General features: G+C 38.1%; 1 protein-coding gene across 7 annotated transcripts in view; it reads right to left on the reverse strand.

Moving 5' to 3' along the window:
* Nucleotides 1-210: 210 nt before the first annotated feature.
* Nucleotides 211-24,319, reverse strand: part of FAM13B (family with sequence similarity 13 member B) — a 51,997-nt gene continuing 27,888 nt past the window's right edge. For 5 of the 7 annotated variants that reach the window (XM_063348779.1, XM_063348780.1, XM_063348778.1 and 2 more), the window contains exons 8-25: nucleotides 24,092-24,133; nucleotides 22,922-23,077; nucleotides 20,845-20,980; nucleotides 20,590-20,613; nucleotides 16,954-17,021; nucleotides 16,133-16,187; nucleotides 15,566-15,713; nucleotides 12,840-12,905; nucleotides 11,550-11,760; nucleotides 9,173-9,302; nucleotides 8,593-8,674; nucleotides 8,099-8,328; nucleotides 7,626-7,709; nucleotides 6,331-6,426; nucleotides 3,977-4,060; nucleotides 3,699-3,871; nucleotides 3,172-3,273; nucleotides 211-1,951 (exon numbers count right to left, since the gene is read on the reverse strand). In XM_063348779.1, the coding sequence (XP_063204849.1) occupies nucleotides 1,828-1,951; nucleotides 3,172-3,273; nucleotides 3,699-3,871; nucleotides 3,977-4,060; nucleotides 6,331-6,426; nucleotides 7,626-7,709; nucleotides 8,099-8,328; nucleotides 8,593-8,674; nucleotides 9,173-9,302; nucleotides 11,550-11,760; nucleotides 12,840-12,905; nucleotides 15,566-15,713; nucleotides 16,133-16,187; nucleotides 16,954-17,021; nucleotides 20,590-20,613; nucleotides 20,845-20,980; nucleotides 22,922-23,077; nucleotides 24,092-24,133 (2,011 nt within the window). In that variant the 3' untranslated portion in view covers nucleotides 211-1,827. The remainder of the gene's footprint in view (nucleotides 1,952-3,171; nucleotides 3,274-3,698; nucleotides 3,872-3,976; nucleotides 4,061-6,330; nucleotides 6,427-7,625; nucleotides 7,710-8,098; nucleotides 8,329-8,592; nucleotides 8,675-9,172; nucleotides 9,303-11,549; nucleotides 11,761-12,839; nucleotides 12,906-15,565; nucleotides 15,714-16,132; nucleotides 16,188-16,953; nucleotides 17,022-20,589; nucleotides 20,614-20,844; nucleotides 20,981-22,921; nucleotides 23,078-24,091; nucleotides 24,134-24,319) is intronic. The other 2 variants (XM_063348784.1, XM_063348783.1) reach the window with 2 other exon arrangements.

Consider the following 24,319-nt stretch of genomic DNA (forward strand, 5'->3'; position numbering starts at 1 on the left):
TGGTATATAAAACACAAACATTCATGTACAACACTATACAGTACAATTAGTTTCAATGTTTGGATACACCCGTGTCTGCAGACTGATAGAAAAGTAACTGAAGTGTACATTGCACAATGGAACTGAAGAAAATGGATAAATGGTCTCAAGACTAGTTTAACCTCATCATTTTCTAAGGTCCCAGATTATTTTGCAGGTTTTTTTTAAAAAAAAAAAAAAAAAAAAAAAAAAAAGAGGCATACCACCAGTGCTCAATAGTTTTAGTGCTTTTTTTTTTTCTGAATTCCAAAAATTACATGCCTACAAGCAGAGTAAAACAAACTGAAAAGTATTCTACAGTACACAGATGAAATCTGAGCACTAAATATCCTATTTTCAACCTATTTCATATGCTTCATGACAGAACAGCAAGTCTCTGAGGTTACATGCTAGCCAGTTCTTACGAAAGTTCATTTTTGGTCTTTCATAAAGCAGTGTGAATCATAGCTACGTTGACATTAGCCAGTCAGAAAAACATGCAGTGAGAGGAGATGCATGCAAAACATGGCCACAATCAAACTGATACATTAAAGAAAAAAAATAATAATAATTGAGAAAGCACCAGTTAAAATTAACACTTAGATTTCGCCAGATCAAAACCAGCTGCTGATGGCTGTTGCGGAGCATAAAGCTAGTAGCTAAATCATCATTCAGCACAGCAGATGTGATACTCAAAACATTATTTAGTCTCAACTCTGCAGCTAAATCATGCAAGGCCCATAAACTGTTTTGCTTACATCATAAGGATTAGGTAACTTATTTTTATTCTCCAACTGTAAAACAAAATCGTGATAAACAGCAGTAATTTTTCGTTCAAAGCCAACGGTTCACCCTGTGGTGCGCATTAACTACACTGATTTTAGCCCTTGATACCACGCTTATTTCAGGTACAGTGGAATTTTAACTGTCCTAAGCCCAGTTCTTTTCTGCTGGGGCTACGCAAGGCTGAGCGCCATCAGATTTCCCGCACACCGAAATGTTCATTACGGTCCTCAAATCTTCCGAAAGCGGAGATGCAGTATCCAATTCAGACAAAACACCGTGTCACCACTAGTCGATAGTAACCCATAAAATGATAAAATGAACAACAGTAACATAAGTCCTGTAGGCAGCATGTGATATAACTTTTCAGTTTTCCAAGTTTTAAAAGACACTAAGCAAGGTCACTTTCTGGTTTGTCCACTGTCATCTTTATCAAGGAGGAAACGTGACCACTAATGAGCAAAATCCATAGAAGTTAATTATTACTGTGTTATAGGTGCAATTTAGAATACCAAAAATTAAAGTTGTTCCACAGCAGTGCTTTGAAAGGAATTTCAGTCTGTTTTTATAATATTCCAGGAAAAAGAGCTGTATGTTTAATTTGCTGACTTTTTTCCCCCCAAAATAAAAAATAGGCAAGAGGAGTAGTTCAGCGTAGCATTACGCTATTAATAATTTCTTCAATAATGCAAAATGTTGGTAATAACAAAAGTCTCAAAGTCCTTGAATGCTAAAGAAAAAAGAAAAGCTCTGGTTGTTTTGGAACAAGATGGATGCATCTGTAACGCCAAACTTGGATGGAAACCGTGTTTGCTAAAGTTGGATAGAGCAATCTCGAACTTCGAAATCTCATTTGCTCTCTAGCCAGGACCTACTTACCCTTCAAACATGTTCTAGTGGCACCACAATAAAGTGCACAAACTGGATTCTTTCAACAGTGCCTGACAAATGAACACAAGCGCCCAATAAGTACAGTGGTAGTATCACGGAAACACCACGTTATTCACTGCTTTGGAGGAACACAATTTAAATCGATTTTGAAGAATCTTGTTTGCTGATCAGGACTTCTAACAGCCTAAGTTTGGCTTTGATTTTCTTGTACTCCCTGTACTCGTCAAGCATTGGAACCCGATCTTCTTTCTGTACGTTCCTGTAAAAAGAAGCACACCTAAGTTGCAAGAAAATCCTCCGTACGACAGCAAGCCAAGCACAAAAGCAGCAATGTGCAGTTATCTTAGGGCAGATAAAAACAGTTTTGGCAGCTTGGAAACCAATAATAGACACATTGTTATGTTTTAGTTCATTGTAGTTCAAATTGCCATCCCCTAAAAAACTGAATAGAAAACCCAGCAGCTTTTATTCAGCACAACTGTTGCAGCGTTGTTTATAAATCGTTCTCTTAAGTTCTTCTGGAGACTTTATTAACAGGATATGAAGACTTTAATTTCAGATCCCGTGTATACATTACAAAAAAATACAAATAAATTTCCTTCGATCTACATTTTCGCTATGTAGACTGACCCACAAACTGATAGTAGAGAATTATTCTTATTTATCTAAGACTGGACTATAACCAATCAATCTATTAATCTGACTTATTTTTAAATCAACCCTTCATTAACAACCTCATTATTTGCCATTAAAGTCAAAAGGAGTTACGTCCCAAATTCAGTAAGTTAGTGGAATTTGTGTGACCAATGGGCCAGGAGTTTAGGTTTAAGGAGCAATACAGTAGAAAGTGTAGTCAAGTGAGACCATCTGCCAGTCAAGGAAGTGACTGACCTCTTAAGAACATTACTGGTTTTGTTCCTGAGGCGATACACCTCGAAAAACCTCCTATTACACACAAAGGGCAGCAGCGCAATCAAATTCAGAACAACATACGTTCAAAAAAAGCCCCAAAAAACTAAATACAGAGAAGAATAAAAATGATCCACCCCTTTATTGGTAAAGCAAATATCCACTGTCAGGACTGACCTACTGGAATAAAGGACAAACTTCTTAGGGCAAACTTCTCTGCCCTACGTTAAAAACAGAGGGAGGGTCTGGGGGTGCAGGGGTTGTGTGTGTATATATATAAAATACTTCTTTGTAAGTATTTTAAAATGTTATTTTTTTTAAATGAAAAAACCCACTTCTTCCATTTTCATTACTACGCTTTACAGACTGTAACAGAGGAAACAAAACTCAGGAGCAGGCTTCCTCTGCCCTTAAAAACACACAAGAATGTTCTCTCCTTCAGGAGATTATTCATGTAGAGATTAAAACCGATCAGATTCCATATGGCAACATCCGTATAAGAAAGTTGAAAAAAATACTTGGCTGCAAAATGAAGCTGCTCCCCAGCATCTGGTTTTAGGGTAAACAAACCTTCCGTTCTGCTGATAAAACTCCTCTTCAAATTCTCGCAATGTCTTACGTAGCTTCTTCTTTTCAGCTCTGGCTTTCCACAGTTGCTCCAATAATTCAGGCCTAAACATTTCAAGTGAAAGAAAAATACTGTTGGCCACACAATAACACTTGAATTCTTCAAAGCAGACTCAAAACCAACTGAGCTAGGGGCACTGATAATAAATTTGTCTTGCTCATAAGGAATATGTTATCTGTTTGGTGGCGAAATATTGAGTATGAAGTAGTAGTTAATAAAAGGGCATAAATTTTCTGCTGTCTATGTAGCTCAAGTAAGTCTCAAGAAGGTTTAGAAGATACTAACCAATTCACTGAATACAAAAAGATCTTAGTCACGCATGTCAGAGGACAGGAACGCTCATTCAGCCAAACGCTTCCTGAGAAGTGTCGCTCCCTTCCACTCAACATCACAGATTTGCTATCGCGACCGTAAGTGCAATAATTGCAACTTCTGTAATAGAATTAGTCACTTCTTTATTTTTACGCACATGGAAGCAGCGCGGGTGCTCGACAGCCTCAGGTCCCGGGTCAGTTTCTCTTGACCATCTTCAACATCAGACTCGGAGTTTTCAACTGGGCTTAAAACAGACTGGGTTTGGACAGCAGTTTTTAAGATATCGTTCAGGTCTGTAGACAAACCATCACTTTCCTCCTCTTCCTCCTGAACGTCAAAGCAGAAATTCCAAACAAATATGAAGTATTTCAGTTCCCTATTACGAGTGCTGGGAAGTATTTATTGATGTATTTTTAAATGCACTGTACGCACCTTAATTTCTTCAAAAAAATGGGCAGTTTCACCTTCAATAATGGGCTGTAACATCTGCCCCCGCCTCTTGGTTGATGGTGACCCCTGCAAAAATTTAAGTTTGTTTCATTACGTGCAATTAGACATTAAATGCTGTGTGCGGTCAGAATTTTGTTCAAGTCACCCAATACATAAAGGCTTTTCTTCTTTCAGAGGAGTAAAAGACTGCAAACATACTTACAGACAAAACAACCCTATAACCCAGACAGCTAAGATGCCCAAAGTATCCTCAACAGAGAAGTAAAAATATCTGAAACTAATATTCTTCTTCTGACTTAAAATAAAAAGCACTGACTCTCACTCTACACGTTTCGCAGAAAATTCACAAAGCGCAAACATCTCTGAATTTCGTATTTACTCTTGTTCCTCCCAAACCAAACCACAGGGAGATTATAAAAGTAAAGTTACACAGTGCCAAAGCCGTTTTTTATCTTCTGCCGGTTTCTCCGGCCCTCTGAAGCCCCACAACTGGAAGTGCTACGTAAGAGTTAGCTATTGCCACCCCTCAGAGTCAAAATCCTTTGAACGTCAGCCTAAAGCAGGCGCCCCTGAGCTGTACAGGTATCGCACACAGGCGATTAGACCCTGCTCATCCGTCATCCCCGGACAGCACAAGCAATTTCAACAGATGGACTCTCTGAACAGGAGGCAGGTGGAACACAAAAGCCACACACAGACAGTGACCTGTCAAAAAACCACTTTAGTTCATGAAAGGCAAATAGCTTCCTGCTTCTTTGGACATTTCCATCCAGGCTTCAGGGTGTGCAATGAGCATACCGGGACCCCCTGAGAGATCTCTGATGGAAGCAAGTGTCACATAAACCAAAAAGCAATTCTTGAAATACCTGGCACTGAATACAGCCTACCTAGAAGCTACCGCCGAACAATCCCTGGTAATTAGAGAGCTCCACATATCTCTTACAGATTTCAAAAGCAGAGGGCTGTGAGAAATATTTTTACAGAAGTTGCCTACAGCACAGATTAGGAATTATGTTACCAAGATCTCTTCTGAATTTAAAATCATTTCGGTGGGCTATCACCCATCCCTTTATTTCACAGCCAAAAAAAAAAAAAAAAAAAAAAAGAGAATGACTATGATATAGCCATAAGGCTACTGATAATATAAAATGGATCTCAGCTGCCAGATCTTTGAGGTGAGAGAGAAGGGATAAAACTCAACCAGTCAAGGGCACCACCACTAACCTGTGACTCACCAGTTACGGAGAAATGCTCAGGTGTTTAAGAGCAACCTGTGTTTTGGAGTTCAAAAAGGGATACTGTATTATAATAGACCTTAAACTGAAATATGACTGCAACGTAAATCCCATTTTTCTATAAAAGCAGCTACCCAAAAATGCACGTGCAAGAAAGGAATGATCTGGAACTGGTCCCTTTATCTCAACGTACTTCGGCTTAAAGGGGATAGCTGAGAACAGTCAGAGTCAACGTAAACAGCCGATTAAGTTCCTGCTGAGTAAGCCACTGCCCAGCTACGTAAATCTGGTAGAGAACTGTCTGTGTGCAAAGAGATTATCTCACGTCAGCTATGCAGTCCTTTCCTTCTAAAAGGGTCAAATAGCTACTATCAACACTGTTCTGTTGCAAGTCTGGGTCAGCACGCAAGATTTCCATTTTAGCTCATGAAGAACAAAGCCAGCAGCTGGCTGACACTCCCCAACTCTTTCACAGGTACCATAAACAAGATTACGTCAATCTCCTGGCACAATATGAAAACTTTTCTTCCTCATCTCTTGCAAGACCCCAGAGCGAGGAAAGAAAAGAATAGAGAGCACTGCAAGTTAGAAGGAAATGAAGTGAAAACACAATGAAAAAGCGCGGATGTTGTACAGATGCTGCAGACGTCACTAACACGTCTCACACCGGGGAAGCGTGAAGGAATGACATGGTTCTCAGGCCACCCTATCGCTCACACCTCTGGTGACAGCAACCCGCAGCACAGAAGAGGGGCGAGCTTCGCTGCAACTGGTGTTACTATTCTTGGGAGGACTAGAAGTACAATATGTACTGCGGATCCAGACGTAGCGCAGTGACTTGGGAATGCCTGAGCCATGGCAGGAACAGCTCATTTACTTCCACCGAGCACCAGTTACTTCCTAAGAGCCATCAAGGTCACAGACAGCTTTGAACTGCTCTGCTCTCAGCAGTAAATCAAATGCCTCGAGTACAGTGACAATATCGTCTTATATCTTCCACAAGAAAGATGTATTTTATGGAACAGTGTTAGTAGCTTTTCTAAAGGCAGCCTAGCAGTTCAAAGGTGGGGAAAAAACAGAAATAGCATTTGTTTTACTCACAAGAATAGGAGTAATGCTTGCTCTAGTTAACATTTGTTTTACAAGTCTGTATCTGTCATAAAGTGGCTTCACAATATGTCTTTCTTCTCTAGTAACCTAAAGGCAGAGAAACCACAGAATTAATTACACCAGTCACTCAATAATATACAAGCAAACACAAGGCGGTATGCTTCTCATGCCAGGCCACGTACATTCCAGTTAGGAACATAAAACTAGTTTAAATTGTGCGTATGGAATAGGGTTTGCGCAGATAAAGGGGAGCAGAGTAAGTGGGTGCTTTTTCCTCTCTTTTCTCACTTTAACTCCCTATATTTTTCAGGACGAAGTTGTAAAGACTTCCTAAAAAGCTAAGGGAGCTTCAGTAGAAGCAAACTCTATCTTTAAAGACTCATGGAAAAGAGGCAAAAAAGGGACCAAGAACTGGGGGAGAAGACTGTGTGCCTCGCAATGATGATGATTCTACAGAAATGAGAGGGAGGAAAAAAGAAAAAGATGAAACTGTAGAGGGATTTTATCTGATTTACTCTCAATTCTTGGCCACTGTGTACTCAAACATAACAAAGGCTATCCTGAACAGCTACTGGCATATTCTGCCTAAGGGGACTGTAGAACCAGTGCCAGTATCTCCAAGACCATTATTCTTCCTTGGCTTTTAGACTGAAAAGCTTGGTTGGATGGACACGGCAGCGCTGATTACAAAGGTAGTGGGCCAAGTCCAGAAGGCTGATAGAATAACAACCGGAAAGATCTTGTGACTGGACTAGTGAAGCCCATCACTGTCCAAGACAAAAACCCAGAACTTCAGGCACTAATTGCCAGTCACTTGCTCTACCTTCCATACCTCCAGTTACATAAGATACATGCCACAGACTTGGTTAAAAAAAAAAAAAAAAAAACCAAAACCACATCTTTTCATTTCCATTTTTGTAAAATCCAGAATAACATTTCAGGCCTTCTCCCATGAAATTCAACAGTGTCATTTATTTTTAAGATTTCTCTTTGCCTCACAGACATATAAGGCACCAAACGACACCAATCACTTTGCAAAATCCAATAATCTACTGATTTGTGGAAAACAGGCCTATTAATACATACACTTTTTTGGTTTTAGAAGTCAATGCAGTAATTTCCGCTGACGGCAACACGGAAACCAGTAGATAACTGTGTTTTGGAGAAGAAAAAAAAAAAAAACCACACCCACAAACCAGCATTAAATTCTGGTATTACTACTGCACAAGAGTTACTGTTGTCTATGCATACATTAATATAGTTTGATGAAGTAAACCAAGCATTACCGGCCGGCCGTGTTGACTTTCATAATACAGGAGGCTTTTCTGGAGAGATGTTTTCTCTTCTACCAAATGGTCCTTTGTCATTTTCTGTCAGAAGAATAATTCACGTTAAATCAAACACAAATCGCTTTAACAGTTTTTCTACATTATCAGCTATACAGATGCCTTAGCCAAACTTAGCTTAGTTAATACCATACAGCCCACCTTCAGCCATTTATAGCCGTCCAATATTGTCAGCACATACATGTACGTATTTTAATAAAGAGTGAGCAAGGACAATGTGGTTCATCTTGATCATTTCCCCACAGAGTCTAAAATATGAGGACTTGGTAAAGGCCTGCTACAAAAAAGACATCAATTTGTCGATAAAGTGGTATCTGAAGTGTCTGACAGTGCTCCATTTCCCTCTGTTATTCTCTTAGAAACACCTCATGCTTGTGTGTAAGCATGAGTAAGCACAAGAACCTTGTGCTTACTTTTATATCTTCTGGCAAACATCTCTCAACTCGTTTTTCTTTTAATCTTTTCAAAATGAGTTCAAGCGTAGCTTCCTTGGTGGGCTTCTTCTCTTTCTGCACAACCCGCATCTCGTCTCCGTTTTCTTCATCCTCTTGGTCAAGAGAGGAACCAAAGCTTTTTGGAAGAGTGTTACTTCGTGGACGTGTTTGAGGTATGAATTCTCCATCGGAGCTCCTCTGCTTTGCATCTGAAATGCGAAAAATTGCTCAATCCAAAGGTATAAAGGAAATAACTTTGTTGGTTCGTTTAACTGCAAGTAACGCAAAGCTTCTCTTCAAATGAACTAAAAACAAAGCCCCAAGAATAATTTGATTTTGAATTTTGAATAGTTTAGAATCTAGAAATGAAACTTCTTTTTACTGTCCTGTGGAATTTTAGTGAATGACTTATACATTTTAGCCGTGTAGATAATTTACGTTTGTAGAAAACCAGAAACTGTAGCATCCCTTACCTTTTATTTGCTTTCTCAATTTGGTAAGTTCAGTCATCCATTTTAGAACTTTTGGATTGGCTGCAATATCACTATAGGAGGGCTGAAAAGTAATATAAAAACTATGTTTTATGAAAACAAACACACTAAATCTTGTTTATGAATACTTCTTTCAGGATTTGGTAGTATTTACGACAGCAAACGTGACTGGTAACGTGGATGCCGCTCAGTACCAGATCAGATCTCGGTGCCAACATACGCACAACATTTATGAAAATAAACTTGAAACATGACATCGGAAGTTGAACCAGAGAGTGGTAAAATGCTTCTGTCTCTCCACACATCTCATCTGATATCCCCTCAGTCTCACTGCATAAATGGCACCGTCTGCCCTTCTTTGGGCTCAGGAATTACAGCACATTTTCTAGTATTGCTGTTGCTCAGTTCACTTCTGCAGACAGCGGTGTATATCAAGATTCTTCTCATTTGCAAACCTACAATTACTCAGTCATGAACTACAAGCTTAGTTAGAACTACAAGCTATACCTTAGCTCTACCATGCAGTCCTTTATACTGAGTGAAAGCAAAAGTGGTAACTTACCTTACTGTTTTTCTCTTTTTCAAACTGTTCCTCAAATTGTTTGATTTTTTTCTGTAATTTCTTGACAAGCTGATAGGGTGTCTTGTCTTCCCTTTTGTCATCTTTGGAGCTAAAGGATGCTCTTCGTGTTCTGTATTGAAAATGTTTTTTAAATGTCATTTAAATAATTAAACGAGTGCAAACAACTTGCATATTTGAGTAACAGATGACTAATTTCAATTTTTTTTCTCCGGTTCATAATCCATTCTTCTCAGGTTTTCAGTCAGGGCTGTTTACTTACTGAAGCAAAATGCTTTGAACTGCTGCCTTCAAAATGTGATGTGTTATTTTTTTCCTCTCTATATAATACCCATAACAGAAAAACAGCATGTAAAATTCAAGTGTAATAAACTACCACACCATTAATTACATTGTCATTAAAACAGTTCAGATCTTTCTGGTGGCTTGGCTACTTATTTAACTTGTTAGATACTCAGTACTTGTTGAAGTACCGGGCACAGAATAAAGCCTAGGCTAGAAACTACCATGGAACAATCCTTGGTAATTAGACAGCTCCACTTAACTGTCTTAGGCAAGTTATTAGACACTTACCTAAAAACCAGCTACATCCTCTGTTGGCCTTACTAATGTTTCTAGAGGATGTGAGTCTGGTTTTAAATCACCTTTTGCACTTGTTCAGCTCCTTGACATTTGCTGCTTGTGAAAAGCCTTTTTATTTCAAGACTGACCACGAGAATCTTCTAGTGCGCTTGTTACACGAGGTGCCTGAAAGATCCCTCAACACAGCTAGTGACATCTACGTAGCTCAAGATATTAGAAATACTAATCTAATAATCTACTAGTGTAGATCCTTATTACTTTCAGCATGAGAACAGCTATTGCAATCAGCACTTTTCTGCAGGTCAGTCTTCCGCGTCATTTTAACAGTACTTGTCAAGAATCTTCTGCAGCTAACTGGAGAAAACTTGGGCAAGAAACTTTTTGCATCAATAAATTTATGTCAGACAGAGAATTGGAGACTCCAAACTTGGTCTTTCCTGTTTCAAAATTTCTCATTTTTATGAGGTTATTTCTTTCCTAACAAGCATGGCAATTCTTCTTAAATTCCCTTTCATAGTAACAGTAGTAGAAAGTACAGTTCACAGGTTATTTACAGTTTTGGAGGGTCACACTCCCCAGTGTCACACAAATAACTTGCAGCTTGTTTATTTAGAACTCTACTTTCATACTCTGGGTGAAACAGGCTTGATCCTCTCAACCTGCATGAGAGGACCTGCATCAAGAACCCTACTCTCCACTGTACTGCTATGCCATGCCTCTCCCTCCAACAGCTAACCCTTTCCTATAACCCTTCTGAATGAAGACTTCCCACAGCCCAAATGACGCATCTGCCCAGACCATTACTGCCTATTTTAATTGCAATGGTTTGTATAACCTGACTCTCTTTTACTGGGAGTGGAAAACACACTATGCAAAACAAATCCAAAACTATGCAACATGAAATAGATAGACAAGCTACTGAGGGGAGAAAAAAAAAAAAAGGAGAAAAAAAAAAAAAGGAAAGTCTGGTAAACAAAGGATATAAATACTATCTTCAGCCCAGGAAGTGCCATTACAGCAGGCTGTCAGAAGCCCTGACCAAATGTCAGGGAAATCCGTGCAAGCTTGCCCTATTTTTATACTCTTTCCCTCAGTGTCTGCCACTGGCCACTTTGAGAGACACAACACCATCCCGGACGAACCTCTGGTGTGACTCACTATGGCAGATCCTGGGCAGGCAGAACAGCCAAATGGCCATATAATGCTACATTTGACCTTGGTCTTGACGAGGGACACGAAGATGCCCAGAGGGCTGGAGCCCCTCTGCTATGCGGACAGGCTGAGAGAGTTGGGGGTGTTCAGCCTGGAGAAGAGAAGGCTCCGGGGAGACCTTGGAGCCCCTTCCAGTCCCTAAAGGGGCTCCAGGAAAGCTGGGGAGGGACTCTGGATCAGGGAGGGGAGCCACAGGATGAGGGGGAAGGGTTTTAAAATGAAAGAGGAGAGATTTAGATGAGATCTGAGGAAGAAATTCTTTCCTGTGAGGGTGGTGAGCCCCTGGCCCAGGTTGCCCAGAGAAGCTGTGGCTGCCCCATCCCTGGAGGTGTTCAAGGCCAGGCTGGACGGGGCTTGGAGCAACCTGGGCTGGTGGGAGGTGTCCCTGACCAGGGCAGGGGGGTGTAACTAGATAACCTCTGAAGTCCCTTCCAACCCAAATCATTCTATGATTCTATGAATTAATTCATATCGTGAAAACACATGAGGTTCTTCAACAGTTGTATTTCACGCTGGCAGTAACATCTCCTCCTCCAACACCCACCAAATTGCATTAGAAACATACCTAACAAAAGAAAGTGCTTTGGATGAAGAATCTAATGTTTCTGGATCATGTAAGAAACGTTGGCTTTGCCCAAAATCCAAACTACGATGTGACAATATCGGATGGCAGTCCTCTTCCAACGGATGATTAGTCATCCTTCCAGCCTGCGGCGAAAGCTGAGCTTCTCCAGATTCACTGTCCTCCTGCCAAGATTTGAAAGCAGGAAATGGATCTAGAAGATAAAAAGGGGACATAACATGGTACCTTTCTGTTAACAGAATTACAAACAAGAGTAAAAAGGAAACAAAAATACATACCCAATGCTTAGCCTTGTATGCTATAAAGGATGTGGTGTCATACACAAAGTGAATAAAAACATTGAAATACATCAGAAAGCTACAAATTCTGTCATATAACGATTGAAAGAAAAAGGTACTGAAATGAAGTATGCACACTAGGATCCCTTTTTCAAAGTGTATCTTGGGAGTATGCATTTCTGAACAGTTCAACAGTGTAAAAGAGCCTTATTTACTTCTCAGAAATCCGAAGTTAGAAGAATATATTTATTGTCCGTTGCAATATTTTTCTGTGAAAATTAATTTTTATACCTTATGCATGTACTTCGGAAGATTGTCCTCTTGGTTTTGAAGAAGGTAAGCCTGAAAATACCTCTTTAGGTACAATACCCATTTGCTTAAGTCTTTTTAAAGGAGCGTTGTTGGGTTTTTAAGTTTAAATCCATCTTGACACCACTGAGAAAAAGAGATTTCTTAATTTGGGGAAGGTGATTTCTTTTAGGCAGGGGATTCCAAAACAATCAATTTTTTTAGATCTCTATAAAAAAGTTAGTTGCTAACATCCCTTACAATTCTCAGATATGGTTTTCTTGCTGTCTAACAAAAAGCTGATACGGCCTTCCAAGCACTTTAATCTAAAATCCCACCCCCCTTTTTGCTTTTAGAAAACATTGCCTCTGTTTTCCAGTTCAAACCAGAAATTTGAAAACTGGGTTCAAAGTGTGCAGAACAACAATAAAACCCACAGAGTTTAAAAAAAATAACCCTTGTACCTGCTTTCCATCGTACATTTACTAAGTATTATTGGGATTTTTCATTTTGTTTTTAAGCTATAATCTTGCCTGTTCACACAGTACAAGATACAAGAAGGGGACCTTTTAGAAAAAAGTAAACAAAAAAATTGCAGATCAGAACATTCCCCAGACGTAAGGGACAGCAGGTGAAGGGTTAGTTAGAAAGCAAACCATAAACTATCAAAAGGCAGATAACTGAACGTATGGCGAACCATACTTACCCTCCCCTTCTCTCTGCAGATGCATTGTTTTGAAATCAATGAGGGGAAAAGTGATAGGGCATGGTGCTAATAAAATGAAAAAGAATGGCAAAAATACTAAAGTGAACACACAGCACAGTCAGAACAAACTATACATAACATGTAAAGCAGGAAGATACAGTACCAGGGAAAAACATCCCATCTTTTGGGCCAGGCCCTGAGCACTCTCAGCTTCCAAGCAATTTCAGTGGAAGGTAAGGATGCTCAGTCCTTGGCGAATTTGAACTTTTTACTGAAAAAGGTTTACAAAGAACTGACACAGGAATAGTAAAGACTTTTTGTAGTTTAATAAGAGTCACATGCATCCTCACAGTAACAAAAGACAAGTTCTAAATAGTTTTTTTTGCTCGCAGCTGGTAAAAAATAAGAGATGGTGGCGATGTCCACAAAGCAGGACAAATGCAGAAAAAAATACTCAGAAATATAGATCTGCATTTTTGCTTTAAGCCAGCAAGCATTTGATGTTCAAGAACTCTGTTGGTTACAGGCCTTTAGGTTTTCTATCACATAAGCTTTCATAACCCAAATCTTGTAACAAGATTTGGACTAGTATAGATTTCTTTACAAAGCCAATCTACTCCAGTGGAATGCCACAAGGACTTGCAGTGCCTTGGAAGGCTGAGATCCTAATAACCATTCTAAACAGGACTAAAGAACAGCCAAAGTTAAACTGCTTTGCAATGAAATGACACCTCTTGCAAACTATGACTTTTCTACCAAGCAGCTTATAATATACATTTATATACAGATACGCTACTTTCTTTTCCAAGAAAGGGTCATAAAGCTATTTGGGTAAGTAAAACCAAAGCAACTTTTACGAGCAGATTTAAGGAAATAATGAAAATGGTAGCCACAAACCTTCTGAGAATACGTATTAAATAAGATTAACACAAATAGAGGATGCAACAAAATGTAATGTGCATGTAAGCAATTAATGTAAATAAAGCACTGAGAACATAAGCAGGTTTGTTTGGTTTTTTTTTTAAACTTTAGACAAAGTTATTAACTTGGGCAACAAGAATGAAAGTCTGGACTCAGTGTCTTTGGATGCCTGTAAATGAACTTCTGCAGGACATGATGTGCTCTAGCCTGCCAGGGCTCAAGAAGGCCAACCAGCAAATATTTTACACATCTAAGTAAGCCAATCACAAGTTGCAAACCTTGTAATTTGTAAAAGAGCTAAAAGGGAAGGATGGATTAATGCAGGCAATTAATTTGGCAAACAGTCAACACTGGTGACAAATTAACAGTAAGTTATTACCGTTTGAGCTCCAGGACAAAGTTTTATGTGCTGACATGCTGCAACTATATGCTGCACTGTTAAACTACGTACATCCCAGGTACACTTCACTAATTTTAATGCTTGAAACACTGCAACCAGAAGTAAAGTGCAGTCATTCTTTGTTACCAGTGTCTTACTAACATTCGACTGTGACACTTACAGGCACCTCAAAGAATAGCTGTCACTAGAACAGCCTGGTGGAAGTTAAAACCTCATCCCTGGGTAGTAAATCTGTACTGTATCTAACAAGTTGTATTTGCAGTTTTTTAAAATTGGAAACGAGTGGACTGTGGTCATTGTACTGTCGGTGACAGTTCACAGTATTTTAGGAAACTGTATCATTTGCAGTTTTTAAGGTGTGATGATTCAGAACATCAACACTAGGCAGAGGAAACAGGATATAAAGAACACATAAAAAGATAAGAACTTTGAAAAGATATTGACAAGAGTGTTTTGCTGTGGTTACAAAGGGGTTATGTTTTTACTCAAGTAAAACAACAGTCTAAACAGTTATTATCAGCCATTTGAGCAACAAAGTTTAGTAAAGTCACGAGCTTAGGGGCTTGCTAAACCTGGAAGGCCATGACGAATAAGGTTACAAACATAAGGAATCCTGTCTGAGAGAAAACTATGTTTCAAACGCTTTGCTTTTCCTAAAATCCCAGCAATGGAAGGGGCACTAAAGTAATATCCGTTTGCAACTTTAACTTTTATTTGAAAATTTAGAGCTGTTTCAAGTTGTCCAATGACATGGAAATCAACATCTGACATTCCTGATGTTTAAAACAAAACCACCACAGATTTTTCAGAATAAATGAAATATAAATTGCTGTGTTTAGTAGCTTAGTGATTATAAGTCAAATTTAGCTAGTATTAGAACTTCAGTAGCTTACATTTAAAAAAGAAAAAGAAAAAACAAGACACAGTGTGAATATTAACTGTATGACATAATCAGAGAAAGTGGTTTTAAGGTCGTGGATGAGAGACTCAGAGTCCTGGGAACCATAAGTCAAAAACAAAAACAAAACACATCTACCCTCCCCCCCCAAAAAAAAAAAACCAAACCCAAAACCAACCAACCAACCAACAAAAAAAAAACCAAACCACAAACAAAACCCACCAAACAAACCTCTAATATGAAACTTTGGCTTTTTTGCTTTCCTTAGTTGCTCCTTTGACTAATTTTTCTTTACACTTTTTTAAGATCCCTAAGTAAGTTGTAGATAGTTCTGAGAAAAGATGGGATCTATGTCATGACTTGGTCAATCTTACCATGTGTGCAGGAACATACTATACTGATTGGACTAATAAAAAAAAGTGCAAGTTGTCTGCTGCTTCTGCTTTGTCAGATGTTCTATTTATCATCACTAGCTAACTAGATTGTGAACTAAAGGGTGAAAATTACCTTCCCATTTGTCACCATCAGATACATTCTTCAGATCTAGACGTGGTACTTGGACACCCAGAGCTTCCTCAGAAACATTAACGTTGCCAACCCCTGACACCTCTGAATCAGTATTTGCGTTAAGATCACAAGTCTTGCTACTGGAATCCTGTATTTAAATAACAGAAGAGACAATTTTATGGTTATTTGGCAACTGGAAATCAGGTACTTAATCAGTGTCAGTTCCAGCACCTCTGGAAATTTTCTGGAGGAAAAAAAAAACCATAATATTAATTTCTTCTTTCCTAACTCAAGAATTACAAAGAAGCTTCTCTCCACCCCCACCAATGGTAGTCACTGATTTGCATTACAAAACATTCCTTACACCAGATGCATAAGTCTAAGCTTGCTCTGCTGCCAAGTTTTCTGAAGCTCGATGAGAGCTCTAACAGAGGTTTTGCAAACCTTGCAGCAGGTCAACCAATGTAAGATGTTAAAAGCTAAAATTATTGTTTTTCTTCATATCTGCATTTCATGTAAGTTTACTAGATGCAGTGTATCTGTACACAAATGAAATCATAATCTTACCAGAAACATCTCTGAAGATATTGTGTCATCGCCACCAAGCAATATACTATTTTGTCTAAAAAAAAAGACACAGACCTAGTTATGATTTTAAATACAAATTCCTAATGGACAGTAAATACTTTATATTCCCTGTACATTTTATTCTTACGTACCCTAGTCCAGTTTTAGCAGATGTGCAATGGATTTCCTTAAAGTGATAGTTCAAATCCTGGGGAGCAAAAGTTATGTTGCCTTCCCTCCCCCACCCCGCCTCTGTTCTTCACACAGAATTTCAAGTTGAAGCATGTAAACAACAACTGGACTTGAACCAAGCTGGATATAAAAACAGCTCCGACCTTTATTCCCAAACTGGGAGCAAGTATTTTAAAACTCAATTTCACTCAAACTGAAATTTCAATCAGTGCTGAACTCAAACTGCAAATGAACTTAAAGTTTTCTGAAGAGTCACTATTACCAGCATTAAATGTTCAATCATTAAGAGCAATAAAATGTGCCAGAGCATTTTAAAGAAAACAACTACTACTACTTCTGTTTCTCTTGCCCAGAACATAGGGTTATTCACAAGAAAAACGTGATATACATTATATAGGCTTGTACTTATTTTCTCTTTTAAGTGCATAAAGTTCCCTGTCTTTTATATCATCATCGTAAAAAGGGAACTCCATCTCATTCTCTCTGTTTTCACATGTGAAAAGTTTTGTATTTAGTTTCACCTCCCTTATGTTACACTGTGCTGACACAAATCACCAGTTTGGTACACTTACTTTTCAAAATTAAAGTTACACAGTCTACCATGTAAGTGACAAAAGAAAAATACATACCTTTCACTATTATTTTCTCCATTAACATCTGCATCTTTATCACATGGTTCCAATAATACATCTGCAGTCTGTTGGCAAAAAGTATGTTTAGAAAGATTAGGGAATGGCATTCTTAGCTGAAAACATTTCTGTAATCATCGCTGACCACAAAAAAATCTCAAGAACTAAAAGCACAGCTTTTCGTGTGGGGGTGGGAGTCATACTTTTTAACCATGCAATATTTTTAGATCTAAAGTAAGGCCAGTAACCAGGTGTTTTAATCACTAGAATACAGACAGACAATTACTTTCCACCTGCAGACAAACCATTTTCTATTATTTCTTTTAAATACTAACACCAACAGTTCTACTGCAAATTGTCAATCATAGCATGAAGTTTGGGGTGACCAAAATCATGGCAGTAAGTATATCCCAGTCTCAAAAACAACTGACTTGGATGCAGACTTCTGCTCAGCATATATGAAATGAAACAAGACTGACAGACTTTCTAAAAGGAGCTACTAATCCCTGTCACTAAATAAAGCAGCAACAGCACTTTATTTAGGAAGGGGATGAAGAAATGCTGGCATTTCTGTGACACCATCTCACAAAACAAGTTCAGATGAATACATGTCACCATTTTGTTCACTAAAATTTGGCACAGGAAGACTGACGACTTTAAGCATTTACACCAAAGCCCAGTACTTGATTTCTTCCAAAAATGTCTTATTTGGGAGAATAAAAGAATTTTGAAATATAAAATGTCATTCTAAAATAACAGATTACATCTGGTTTCAGACTCAAGAACTTCTCACAAATGCTCTTTAAAATGTCTGAATATAAAATAAAAGTTACCTGGAGAGTTCAAATATACATAACAGGTGCCAGTTTTACACTGCTGACAGGAACATTCACCCTTATCAGACAACACTTCATTTTTCTGTTTACATTATTTCAGTCCTCAAGCCAAATTCCAATTTGGGGAAACAATTTTTAATTCGAGTGCATTTGTCATCCTCCTGCAGATTATTTCCACCCTAGAGATGAGCTGTGCAAGTCTTGCATAGTCACACTTACTGCAATTGTGGAAACAGCAGCTTCTGTTTCCACTGCAGACCCAAAGCAGAGCTCACGTGCACATCTTTTGTTTCCTATAACCCTACATGACCTTCTCAAACTCCTTTCATACAGAAGAACCAGTAGATTTCCCTTTAACATCTCACCGGATGGTACAACTCTCCAATAATATTGCAAGTAGCGTACTAACAAGAATGTAGAAACTAACATTGAAAAAAGAAAACTTCACCCCAGAATGCCACCTTACCGCTGGTACCAAAGCAAAAAAGGACAAGAACGACATCAGGTACGACAACAGAAGCACAGCTGTACATGACCATGTGCTCCCGAGCACCACGTTCCCCCTTTATATTCTTAGCTTGGTAACGTACATTCGAACTCTGAAGTGCACGTACTGCATAAGAAGGGTAATTCACATTTCTCAGCTGCTCTTTGAAACCATTGGAACTGCATAAAATGCACTGAAAAGCCACCAATTTGCAATTTTTGTTTCTCCATCTACATTTGTATTTTCCAAGTTTTGATTTCTAAAGTTCAGCTTATATTCTAACTAGGAAGTCAGGAGAAAGTAAAGTGTTAGGAGTTAATATGAGAAACTCATTCTCTGTTGGTTTTGAAAGCTTTCATTGTCAAAAGACTGAAAATCTAAAACAAATATTACAAATAAAAGAAGACTTACAAAAACCAGTCAAAAAAGACTGATGGCAGAAATATGCCACTCTACCCTGTGCTTTCAACAGAGCTCTTGCAAACATAGTAGTCACCTGAACTGGATAAAATATCATCTAATTGCAACACCATGTTTTGGGCATTTTGCGCTATAGGATAACAATCTAGTAATTTTTTTCTAACAAGATTTGGCACTAATGCATCAGTAAAGAACCTGGAGAATCAATACATTTTGTGAAATTTTAATTTACCAAATGGGATTCTAAAACAATATGCTAGTTTAGTGGGAACAATTGAAAAATTTGGCTTGTTGGGTGATTCAAAAGACTCAGTTGGGATCCAAGAAAGCAAACAGAAGGCTAGGAGAAGAATACATTACAATAGTCAGAAGTGCTACGGCAACATTTTGTTTTAATAAAAACATAAGATTCCAGACAAGTCTCACAGTTTCACTACACTAAAGCATCCATTTCTGTCTTTTCAAGTTCACAGACCCATTAAATTCTTCTGGTTAATTTACGTCTTCTAACAATAGGTTTGCTTATCTAGTTATCTTCCAGGAAGCCCTCAGAAAGATTTATGGACTCACAGGCAAGAAGCTAAAAACCACTGTAGAAAGTTCTCTACATATGAATAGCAAATCTCTCTACCCACAGAATTCATCATTTAGATTTATGACAACAAAAGTTTTACCAAATAAATAAGGAACTATAGATTTGAACTTTTCGTTAGAATTGCTTATTTGACAGCTGCAGATGTGCTGTTTCATACAGAGCAGCAGAAACTACGTTCTCTTGCATATTACTGTTCTACTCGATTTCATTTTTGTCAGCACATATCTTACAGCATTGCTTCATCGCATAAAGATACCCTGAATGAGAGACCAATGTCTTCTTGCTAATAAAAAGTGCTGGTACAGTTCAGGCCATCATTACAAATTCAGGCCGTACGTACTACAAACCTTCACATTTGATTGTATGTGAAGATCTAATAATTTGCAGCTCAAAGCAAAGCTGAGGAATGTTTGTTGTACAGGGCAAACAATTATTTCAACATTTAGAGTTGCTACGCTACTGGGTTTCCAACCAAACTGCGCACACTACTTGCTTCTTTCAGTGATATGACTCTACTCCGTTCAATTCAAACATAATCTATAAAAACAAAGCCAAAATTAAATCTATGACACCTGATTATCCTGTGGTTTGTTGTTTACATTTTCAGTTGCTTTCTAAACTTTAACAGCAACTTCAAGTATCATTAACGTTGTATTTTCTGAGTAAAACAGCTTTTAAAAAATACAACTAAGTATTTTATTTTTACAAGCATGTTAGCATCACATCGTGATATGTGCTCATGCAACACTCTAGACGGATTTTTCTGCTTTAGAATACAAATAGTTGATCTTGATACATTTCAAGATGACAATACTGTGTTGAACCTCTTCAGGAGGTCACAAGTCTAATTTTCTTTCTTTTTTCTTTTCCTGAACACCTCAAGGGTATGCATTCTAAGCGTACATGTCAGTATGGAGGGACTCAAGCCATCAGCACAGCAGAAGTCAAATATATAAGCAAAGAGGTCCAAGGAGATGTAACAGAACCTCCTTCAACTAGAAAGGAGATGAAGATGTGTTGAGAAGGGCATCTAGGCCTACCATAGAAGAAACCGGGAACAGTGAGAAAAGGCTGTAATTAGCTAATTGCAAAGCCACACCTTCCTAGCACAAGCATAGTCAAGAGGCTGCAGAGTCTCAAGGTGACTGTTACTTCTACCCTTTCTTGATACAGCAAAAGGTGTGACTAACTCTGGGCTATGCTACAATCACAGCTCTAGATCTTCTGCTCCTCAGGAAGCCTTTGCTAACACAGATGCTACTCTAACCGGTGCTATGCTTGCTGATATACTGACTTACCTGAGCAGAAGGAAGGGCTGGTACCTGTGAAAGACCAACAGAAAAATATTAGTCAGGGTCCAAACAAGTTGCACCAAAGTACACAAAAATTTCTGTGTGCGCGAAACGTGCACAGCAGAGAAGACAATTAACTGCACAGAGCAACAGCGCCATGTAAGGCTACACCAGAGCCATTAGGAAAACTTGGATCTCTAAAGCACTTTGCTAAAGTCACAGCAATTTATGATTTTCTAATACAGGAGGTCTTCCTCTCACCTGAACGCTTTCTTCTTCCTCAGTTACAGTATCATGTTTCATAGCTTCACTGTCTAAATCAGTGCAAACCAATACTTCAGAGCAGTCTCCTGTGTTCTCACTGCTACCAGTGTCATTATCTTCAATAACATCATTCCTAAAGATAAGAACAGAAAGACTTTAGCAACCTGTTGTTCCACCTCTAAAGAAAAAACGCCACATTTTTTTTTTGTTTTCCTTAAACAGTATCAAACATCAGGTCAGTTACTCTGACCAAAGATACTGGTAATATCTACAATTTGAATCACCTGTAAGCAAATTTAATTATTTATGTAGTTTATATATACTTATGAGGTTTTCTACAACAGCACATGATAGACATATTAAAATGTATTTATTTGATTCTTGTATTAAAGGTCAGGCATACATCCCCCACTTATTATGCTGCCCTAAGGAATAAAAGCGCCAACAGCCAGAAACAACGACATATTGAAACTCCCGCAACTCCATAAAGTTGCTGTGGCTACACTCCTCCCAATACTGAAGCCAGTTAGTTTACAGCTAGTATCACTATGTTCCCCTTCAGTGAGAAATCCCGTAATTTCTAACATTTAATCTTCCTAGAATTCAATTTAAGGCTTGTAACAGTACCACCAGATTAAAACTAACTTACACTGTATTTATGTCCATACGTTCTTTACATGCCACCATCCCTGTTCCCACATGATTCTGTAATTCATCACAAGCCTTTGACTTCCTTGCCTTCCCTCTTCCTGCTCACAAAGAATTCCAAACTAGTTTTAAAAAATTCCCCTCCTCTATCAGATACAGATACTAAACAGGATGGTTCAGAAACTAACATTTTAACTCTTTTTTTCTTAATTCTGGCAATTATTTTAATTTAGTTCTAAGAAATTTGCACTGGATCGCTGCATTCTTTAGTTCTTCATTTAACTGTGTATTTGCCTTGTGCACAGTCTGCTGGCGGCACTGCTTTAAAGGACCCAGACAACCTCTATCAAGAACGCTATCATGTAACCTCTATTACGGTTAATCCACAGTGGAACGATGATCACAAGCATTTGAAATAGTCACTGTGCCAGAAGAGTATATTGGTTTCAAACCTGCAGTGACAGTACTTTTAGCCTCTGCTTCTGTGAGGTCAGCCAGCCTTTAAAGCACTTACGCTGTAACTGAAGGAATTCAGCTACAACAGGTCTTTCAGGCAATTACCCACTTACTATTAATTACTTCAAAGGCATTAAATCACTAAAACTCAGTTTTAATTGATCATTACCAGCAATGATCATTACTTTTATGATCAACTGCTAACTTTAGTCTGATCTCTTGTCACAGATAAGACTTCTAAAAACAGTAAAGATCGAACAATTCAGAAAACAGCATCTGAGTCTGAATATTTCTCTTATTTCAGGCTCTGAGCAACAAAGGAATTTAGGTACTAAGTCCTACTTAACTACATATTTTTGGAGTTTGGGTATTAATCATGACTATTTATTTTTAATAAAGCACCAAAACATACCAGCTTCTTAATGCTGCCGTGGCAATCGCTACACTCATAACATGGCAAGATTTACAAGAAAAATAAAAGCTGATCAAATGAGGCTGAACTGCTACGCAAATAGACCCACAGAACTCATTCTATGCATTTTTAGCTATTTTGTTGACAGCGGCAGACAGAGCAGTAAAATAGCGATGTGGAAAGATAGGGTAAAGAAACCGAAACAGCATCTACAATAGCTTTCATATGGTAAAATTGTGTCGTAAGTAACATCGGTGAGATAAGAATGAGCGCACTTGCGTAAATTTAAGTTCTTGTCCTACTTGCACAGAATTCAGCAGTCAAGCAGTTATACTTCACGACATTTTTAACTGTAAGATCAATTCAAAATATTTGCTTCAAGAGCTGTTGATTACTGGCAACTGATGGAAGTTGATTTGGTTTAAAATACGAGATAAGTTGAAGTTAATAGCAAAAGTCGTTAACTTTTGCTTTGGGTTGAGGTGAGTGACAGTTGGTTTTGGAAGAGTTAAGACATACAATCCTATAGAATTCATTACAGATAGAAGAAAATCTTACTGGTTGTTAGATCCTTCCTCATCCCTGCTGGGATTTTTTGCTTCATTGTTACAGCCCAGTCTGTGTTGCTGTATATGTTTAAGATCGTTATCTAAGCTGCTCTGCAGGTCGAAAAGGTGCTGTTCCACAGCTGCTCTAATTGTTCTTTCTAAAATGCTAAAAAGAAAAAAGACACAAAATTCATATTAAGTACTCTTCTTTTGCATTGATCTATGCAGAAAGGCAGAGATAACAAACTTTACACACGACAGCAATCTTTGATGACAAGTACTTCAAGGCAAAAAGAGACTAACTTTACCAAAAAGGCAGTGGAAATTACCGCACCTACTATCTTTTATTTCATAAGATTTACATAAAGTATTATGAAGATTATTAACAGTATTTTAAGAGTAATCAACACATTACAATGACTAACTTATTTTTTGATAACTATACACAAAAACTTATAAAAGCTTAATATATTAATGTGTAAAATCCTGTGTCAGAATCAATCCTGGAGCAGATTCCACTTCAGGAGGGGTTACAGCCAGTTATGCTGAAGGGGGCTGTAATCTTAAAAGACAAGAGCCAACCAATAGCAGAGACAATGCACAAGTACCTGACGAAGGACACAGGATACACCCAAAGATACATCAAGAAAAGAACAGCATTCTTTAAAAACAGACTGCTCTGCTGAGTGCTTCTTAGCCAGCTCATCCAAAATACACAATTAGGCCTATAAAAACTCCTCCTGGAAGAATCTTAAACTACTTCACCCCATTTTTAACTCTGTAATTGTGTGTTTATTTTTCCTCCGCATTTATACACACAATTCCACTGAACTGTACTCAATATTAACAACTAGAAGTGGTGCTAAAAATACAATGTAAATGCTATAATCATTTTAAAGTCAAACACCTATGATGTATCTAAGTATAAAACCAAAGCATTCTGGAATCTAGATTCTACCATACTGTACTCTCCTGCTTCTGCTGTCAACGACACTGACAGATATTAGGTTTTTCCTACATTAGTGTTAAATGCCACAAGTGAAATACTTCACACTAGCACATGTTCATTCATAACTGCAATCAAACCTACTGCATTTCTTTTTCTTGGAAGAAGAGGTATCTTCTATGCGTGTTCTACTAACAGCACAATTCAAACATTTTATATTTTCATTATACTTACTCTGCAGAGGCAGGCAAGATACTTATGGGAGAGATATGAGCACTGCAATAAAGAAGAAATAAGTTAATGTAATGCAAACACTTATCACACTAAATAAAAGTCTTGAAGTCAACAGAAAGCAACTTAGAAAATACTTAAAGACTGCATGTAATGCGGCTAATAAAAGTAAATATGTAAAGAAAACACTGATTTGCAGTCCCTTTATTATTTAGATAAAGAAATCTGAAA

The sequence above is a fragment of the Chroicocephalus ridibundus genome, chromosome 11 (genome assembly GCF_963924245.1).
Source record: "Chroicocephalus ridibundus chromosome 11, bChrRid1.1, whole genome shotgun sequence".
NCBI lineage: Eukaryota > Metazoa > Chordata > Aves > Charadriiformes > Laridae > Chroicocephalus > Chroicocephalus ridibundus.